The 8073-nt window shown below is 52.2% G+C and overlaps 1 protein-coding gene across 1 annotated transcript in view; it reads right to left on the bottom strand.

Annotated features, from left to right (window-relative positions):
* The window catches only part of LOC136627998 (D-dopachrome decarboxylase-B-like), an 8174-nt gene extending 7304 nt beyond the window's left edge, over window positions 1-870 (bottom strand). The window contains exon 1 of the mRNA XM_066603558.1: window positions 692-870. Coding sequence (XP_066459655.1) covers window positions 692-799 — 108 coding nt within the window. The 5' untranslated portion in view covers window positions 800-870. The remainder of the gene's footprint in view (window positions 1-691) is intronic.
* Between the last annotated feature and the right edge of the window lie 7203 nt (window positions 871-8073).

Raw genomic sequence — 8073 nt, 5'->3', positions numbered from 1 at the left:
CATTCCACTCACTCCGCCTACAGCTCCAGTCTGGCAATGGCAAGCGCTGTTGAGTCTGTGACCACTGACCTCCGATCCCGATGCAGAGGTCCATCATAGACTCTACTGCACTGCCGGATGGGAGCTGCAGGTGGGGTGACTAGAATTCCTTTAAAGCGGTTATCCAGGCAGCGCCCGCCGGGATACGCCGGGGTCTGAGTGGAAACGCTGCTCCAACCCCTGTGTAGTGGCCGGCACGCATAAGAACTGTGCCTACATTTACGCCGGCCTCCACACAGGGGTCAGATCACGACCCCGATGTATCCCGGCGGGCGCTGTCTGGATAACCCATGGTTAACATTTTATGCACAGCCAACAGGCCACATAAAATCAGGCTACGGGCCGTCTTGTGTTTGACATGTGTGGTTTAGATGATAAAGCTACAGGAAGTTACAGCAACCAGTCGACAATATCAGATGGAGTAACATATAACACCATTGTTTCCTTAGGAGGCGTAATCTTTTTCAGTCTATGGTCAGCTATGATTGCACCTGATGTCATACAAATCTGGCGCACTCTGCATGGGGGAGACGCTGGAAATCCATCCCAGTTTCGACGTTCTTACTGGTGTTCCTTTAAATCAGTGCAAAGTTCAGCCTGTTGTAGGAAGCGCCTAGTTCAGAATACACCGCACTACCCAACAGTTACTCACGTCTTTAGGTTTGCCCAAAATTGATGCAGCAGCGGAACAGAGCTTTTCAGCAAAATCCTCCGGTATACATTGCTGGGAAAGGCTGGTATCAAAATCCAAGAAAGGCATGATGAGCTGAAGCTGCACACAGGGAGGCGAAGGCAGCTGATCTTGCCTGCAGTAAAGGACGGGCTGGAAGCAACTGATTGGTTAAACCCTGATACGCCTCTTAACTACATGCTTCTTCTTAAAGACACAGGCACACATGAAAAATTGTGGTTTTATGTACAAAATATACACGCATGTACTGTATACAACATACAAGGCTTTTTGTTTCAATCACATGCACCCTTTTTAAGTACAAGAAATGATCAGAGGCGAGATGTTATGTCCTATTTATCCCTTCATGGAAACATAAGTAAAAGAGGCTAAGAAAAAACAGATCATAGCAGATACATCAAACAGAACATTATGGATCATGTAAAAACAAAAGTTGTCATATGTAAACAGCCTATGTGAACTGCATCCAATCCATGAATAGAAAGTTTTTGTAGTATGTTTTATGTTTAAAGAAAAAAAATCATGATTAGAGATGAGCGAGCACCAAAATGCTCGGGTGCTCGTTACTCGGGACGAAATTTTCGCAATGCTCGAGGGTTCGTTTCGAGTAACGAACCCCATTGAAGTCAATGGGCGACCCGAGCATTTTTGTATTTCGCCGATGCTTGCTAAGGTTTCCATGTGTGAAAATCTGGGCAATTCAAGAAAGTGATGGGAACGACACAGCAACGGATAGGGCAGGCGAGGGGCTACATGTTGGGCTGCATCTCAAGTTCACAGGTCCCACTATTAAGCCACAATACCGGCAAGAGTGGGGCCCCCCCCCTCCCAACAACTTTTACTTCTGAAAAGCCCTCATTAGCATGGCATACCTTAGCTAAGCACCACACTACCTCCAACAAAGCACAATCACTGCCTGCATGACACTCCGCTGCCACTTCTCCTGGGTTACATGCTGCCCAACCCCCCTCCCCCCTGCACGACGCAGTGTCCACAGCGCACACCAAACTGTCCCTGCGCAGCCTTCAGCTGCCCTCATGCCACACCACCCTCATGTCTATTTATAAGTGCGTCTGCCATGAGGAGGAACTGCAGGCACACACTGCAGAGGGTTGGCACGGCTAGGCAGCGACATTCTTTAAAAGTGGTGGGGCGATAGCCCACAATGCTGTACAGAAGCAATGAGAAATATAATCCTGTGCCACCGCCATCAGGAGCTGCACACGTGGGCATAGCAATGGGGAACCTATGTGCCACACACTATTCATTCTGTCAAGGTGTCTGCATGCCCCAGTCAGACTGGTAATATGTACCTTAACAGTAACCGCGTTGGTGGTAATGTGGTGGTGACTGCGGACCTAGTAGCGCGGTTTTATTTTGTTGGTTTTCGGAATGTGGCCAGGATTAAGTGGGCCGTGGCGGGGGATGTTTTTGAGGCACTACGTGTCCTCTCCACGTGTCCGTGGTTATATGCACCTTAACAGTAACCACGTTGGTGGTAATGTGGTGGTGACTGCGGACCTAGTAGCGCGGTTTTATTTTGTTGGTTTTCGGAATGTGGCCAGGATTAAGTGGGCCGTGGCGGGGGGATGGTGGGGGGGCTCTCTTGTTGTGTCGGTAAAGGTGAAATTCTTGGACTGCCACCAGACGAACCAATGCAAAGGAATTTGCCAAGAATGTTTTCATTGTTGGAGGAGGAGGGGGATGTTTTTGAGGCACTACGTGTCCTCTCCACGTGTCCGTGGTTATATGCACCTTAACAGTAACCGCGTTGGTGGTAATGTGGTGGTGACTGCGGACCTAGTAGCGCGGTTTTATTTTGTTGGTTTTCGGAATGTGGCCAGGATTAAGTGGGCCGTGGCGGGGGATGTTTTTGAGGCACTACGTGTCCTCTCCACGTGTCCGTGGTTATATGCACCTTAACAGTAACCGCGTTGGTGGGAAATGGCCTCGCCGCCATCATGTCTTTGGGAAGCCTCTGTTTCCACACAGACATACCATTAGCAGCGGTATAGGCAGAGCCCAGAATTCGTAACATTTCAGCCGTAGCATTAGGACAGGCCCCACTAACATATCACTAGCATCATTATAGGAGGAGCACAGAATTAGTTCCATTTCAGTAATAGTAGCACTCAAGACAGGCCCCAGTAACAATTCCGAAGCAGCAGTATAGTGGGAGCGCAGTCTTCGTTCCATTTCAGTAATAGTAGCACTCAAGACAGGCACCAGTAACAATTCCGAAGCAGCAATATAGTGGGAGCGCAGTCTTAGTTCCATTTCAGTAGCCTTAGTATAGCCAAGGCCCAAGTTACATTTATGTAGCTAAAGTGTAGGCCAACCCCACACACCTTTCTGTACCATGAGTGCAGGCGAAGAACATAGAAATTGCTATGATTACACTGTAGGTGAGGGCCCAAAAAAATTGGTGTACCAACAGTACTAATGTACCTCAGTAAAAATTGGCCATGCCCAACCAAGATGGCAGGTGAAACCCATTAATCGCTTTGGTTAATGTGGCTTAAGTGGTAACTAGGCCTGGAGGCAGCCCAGTTTAACGAAAAATTGTTTCAAGTTAAAGTTCCAACGCTTTTAAGAGCATTGAAACGTATAAAAATTTTTTAGAAAAATTATATGAGTGAGCCTTGTGGCCCTAAGAAAAATTGCCCGTTCAGCGTGATTACGTGAGGTTTCAGGAGGAGGAGCAGGGGGAGGAGGAGGAATATTATACACAGATTGATGAAGCAGAAATGTCCCCGTTTTGGATGGTGAGAGAGAACGATGCTTCCATCCGCGGGTGCAGCCTACGTATTGCTTACGTATCGCTGCTGTCCGCTGGTGGAGAAGAGAAGTCGGGGGAAATCCAGGCTTTGTTCATCTTGATGAGTGTTAGCCTGTCGGCACTGTTGGTTGACAGGCGGGTACGCTTATCTGTGATGATTCCTCCAGCCGCACTAAACACCCTCTCCGACAAGACGCTAGCCGCAGGACAAGCAAGCACCTCCAGGGCATACAGCGCTAGTTCAGGCCACGTGTCCAGCTTCGACACCCAGTAGTTGTAGGTGGCAGAGGCGTCATGGAGGACGGTCGTGCGATCGGCTACGTACTCCCTCACCATCCTTTTACAGTGCTCCCGCCGACTCAGCCTTGACTGGGGAGCGGTGACACAGTCTTGCTGGGGAGCCATAAAGCTGTCCAGGCCCTTAAAGACTGTTGCACTGCCTGGGCTGTACATGCTGCTCGATCTCCGCACCTCCCCTGCTACCTGGCCCTCGGAACTGCGCCTTCTGCCACTAGCACTGTCGGATGGGAATTTTACCATCAGCTTGTCCGCCAGGGTCCTGTGGTATAGCAACACTCTCGAACCCCTTTCCTCTTCGGGAATGAGAGTGGGAAGGTTCTCCTTATAGCGTGGGTCGAGCAGTGTGTACACCCAGTAATCCGTAGTGGCCAGAATGCGTGTAACGCGAGGGTCACGAGAAAGGCATCCTAACATGAAGTCAGCCATGTGTGCCAGGGTACCTGTACGCAACACATGGCTGTCCGCACTAGGAAGATCACTTTCAGGATCCTCCTCCTCCTCCTTCTCCTCCTCCTCCTCCTCAGGCCATACACGCTGAAATGATGACAGGCAAGCAGCATGGGTACCGTCAGCAGTGGGCCAAGCTGTCTCTTCCCCCTCCTCCTCATCCTCCTCATGCTCCTCCTCCTCCTCCTGAATGCGCTGAAATATAGACAGGAGGGTGCTCTGACTATCCAGCGACATACTGTCTTCCCCCGGCTCTGTTTCCGAGCGCAAAGCGGCTGCCTTTATGGTTTGCAGGGAACTTCTCAAGATGCATAGCAGAGGAATGGTGACGCTAATGATTGCAGCATCGCCGCTCACCACCTGGGTAGACTGCTCAAAGTTTCGAAGGACCTGGCAGATGCCTGCCAACCAGGCCCACTATTCTGAAAATAATTGAGGAGGCTGACTCCCACTGCGCCGCCCATGTTGGAGTTGGTATTCCACTATAGCTCTACGCTGCTCATAGAGCCTGGCCAACATGTGGAGCGTAGAGTTCCACCGTGTGGGCACGTCGCACAGCAGTCGGTGCACTGGCAGATTAAACTGATGTTGCAGTGTCCGCAGGGTGGCAGCGTCCGTGTGGGACTTGCGGAAATGTGCGCAGAGCCGGCGCACCTTTACGAGCAGGTCTGACAAGCGTGGGTAGCTTTTCAGAAAGCGCTGAACCACCAAATTAAAGACGTGGGCCAGGCATGGCACGTGCGTGAGGCTGCCGAGCTGCAGAGCCGCCACCATGTTACGGCCGTTGTCACACACGACCATGCCTGGTTGGAGGCTCAGCGGCGCAAGCCAGCGGTCGGTCTGCTCTGTCAGACCCTGCAGCAGTTCGTGGGCCGTGTGCCTCTTATCTCCTAAGCTGAGTAGTTTCAGCACGGCCTGCTGACGCTTGCCCACCGCTGTGCTGCCACGCCGCGCGACACCGACTGCTGGCGACGTCCTGCTGCTGACACATCTTGATTGCGAGACAGAGGTTGCGGAGGAGGAGGAGAGTGCTTTATTGGAGGAAGCATACACCGCCGCAGATACCAGCACCGAGCTGGGGCCCGCAATTCTGGGGGTGGGTAGGACGTGAGCGGTCCCAGGCTCTGACTCTGTCCCAGCCTCCACTAAATTCACCCAATGTGCCGTCAGGGAGATGTAGTGGCCCTGGCCGCCTGTGCTTGTCCACGTGTCCGTTGTTAAGTGGACCTTGGCAGTAACCGCGTTGGTGAGGGCGCGTACAATGTTGCGGGAGACGTGGTCGTGCAGGGCTGGGACGGCACATCGGGAAAAGTAGTGGCGACTGGGAACTGAGTAGCGCGGGGCCGCCGCCTCCATCATACTTTTGAAGGACTCCGTTTCCACAACCCTATACGGCAGCATCTCAAGGCTGATAAATTTGGCTATGCGGACGGTTAACGCTTGAGCGTGCGGGTGCGTGGCGGCGTACTTGCGCTTGCGCTCAAACACTTGCGCTAGCGACGGCTGGACGGTGCGGTGCGAGACATTGGTGGATGGGGCCGAGGACAGCGGAGGTGAGGGTGTGGGTGCAGGCCAGGAGACGGTAGTGCCTGTGTCCTCAGAGCGGGGTTGGATCTCAGTGGCAGGTTGGGGCACAGGGGGAGAGGCAGCGGTGCAAACCGGAGGCAGTGAACGGCCTTCGTCCCACCTTGTGGGGTGCTTGGCCATCATATGTCTGCGCATGCTGGTGGTGGTGAGGCTGTTGGTGGTGGCTCCCCGGCTGATCTTGGCGCGACAAAGGTTGCACACCACTGTTCGTCGGTCGTCAGGTGTCTCTGTGAAAAACTGCCAGACCTTAGAGCACCTCGGCCTCTGCAGGGTGGCATGGCGCGAGGGTGTGCTTTGGGAAACAGTTGGTGGATTATTTGGTCTGGCCCTGCCTCTACCCCTGGACACCGCACTGCCTCTTGCAACCTGCCCTGCTGCTGCCCGTGCCTCCCCCTCTGAAGACCTGTCCTGTGTAGGCGTTGCACACCAGGTGGGGTCAGTCACCTCATCGTCCTGCTGCTCTTCCTCCGAATCCTCTGTACGCTCCTCCCTCGGACTTACTGCCCTTACTACTACCTCACTGCAAGACAACTGTGTCTCATCGTCATCGTCCTCCTCACCCACTGAAAGGTCTTGAGACAGTTGCCGGAAGTCCCCAGCCTCATCCCCCGGACCCCGGGAACTTTCGAATGGTTGGGGATCAGTGACGATAAACTTCTCTGCTTGGAGAGGAACCACTGCTGCCCAATCTGAGCAGGGGCCCGAGAACAGTTCCTGGGAGTCTGCCCGCTCCTGAGCATGTGTCATTGTAGTGGAGTGAGGAGGCTGGGAGGAAGGAGGAGTAGCAGCCACAGGATTTGGATTTGCAGCACTGGACGGCGCAGAACTGTGGGTGGATGATAGCTGGCTCGAAGCACTTTCTGCCATCCACGACAGGACCTGCTCACACTGCTCATTTTCTAATGAAGGTCTCCCGCGTGGACCCATTAATTGGGCGATGAATGTGGAGACGCCAGAAACGTGCCTCTCTCCTAATCGCGCAGCAGTCGGCTGCGATACACCTTGATCAGGAGCTCGCCCTGTGCCCACACCCTCACTTGGGCCTACGCGTCCTCGGCCACGTCCACGTCCTCTAGGCTTACCCCTACCCCTCAGCATGCTGTATTACCAGTGATTTCCCAGGCAGGAAATAAATTGGCGCAAGCCTGCAGGACAAATAGAATGTTTCCCTTTTTGGGAAACGGAGGGCCCACTGACTATATTTAATCAGATAAGATATGTGTTGCACAGAAATGCAGTTATATGAAGTGCAGCAGAGCGGAGACTTTTCACAGGCAGGAAATAAATTGGCGCAAGCCTGCAGGACAAATAGAATGTTTCCCTTTTTGGGAAACGGAGGGCCCACTGACTATATTCAATCAGATAAGATGTGTTGCACAGAAATGCAGTTATATGAAGTGCAGCAGAGCGGAGACTTTTCACAGGCAGCAAATAAATTGGCGCAAGCCTGCAGGACAAATAGAATGTTTCCCTTTTTGGGAAACGGAGGGCCCACTGACTATATTCAATCAGATAAGATATGTGTTGCACAGAAATGCAGTTATATGAAGTGCAGCACAGCGGTTACTTTTCCCAGGTAGGAAATAAATTGACGCAAGACTGCAGGACAAATACAATTTTTCCCTTTTTTGGAAACGGAGGGCCCACTGACTATATTCAATCAATAATATATGTCTTCTGGCCCTGCCTACACAATTCTCTCCCTGTAGTATTACTGCAAGGCGCAATGCTCTGCAGACAGCCGATTTTGAAAAGAAAAAAATATGCAACACTGCTAACAGCAGCCTGCACAGTACTGCACACGGATAGATGTGGCCCTAAGAAGGACCGTTGGGGTTCTTGAAGCCTACACTCACTCCTAACACTCTCCCTACCTAAGCACCACTTCTGTCCCTGTAGTATTACTGCAAGGCGCAATGCTCTGCAGACTGCCGATTTTGAAAAAAAAAAAATTTGTGCAACACTGCTAACAGCACCCTCCACAGTACTGCACACGCATAGATGTGGCCCTGAGAAGGACCGTTGGGGTTCTTGAAGCCTACACTCACCTTCTAACACTCTCCCTACAGCAGCACCAGCAGCAGCACTTTCCCTCAGCTAACTCAGTCACAAGGCATCTGAGGCGAGCCGCGGGAGGGGCCGACTTTTATACTCGGGTGACATCTGATCGCCCCAGCCACTCACAGCAGGGGGGTGGTATAGGGCTTGAACGTCACAGGGGGAAGTTGTA

This window comes from Eleutherodactylus coqui, chromosome 5 (genome assembly GCF_035609145.1).
Source record: "Eleutherodactylus coqui strain aEleCoq1 chromosome 5, aEleCoq1.hap1, whole genome shotgun sequence".
In the NCBI taxonomy this organism is placed as follows: Eukaryota; Metazoa; Chordata; class Amphibia; order Anura; family Eleutherodactylidae; genus Eleutherodactylus; species Eleutherodactylus coqui.
This window is presented reverse-complemented; position numbering and strand designations above follow the sequence as displayed.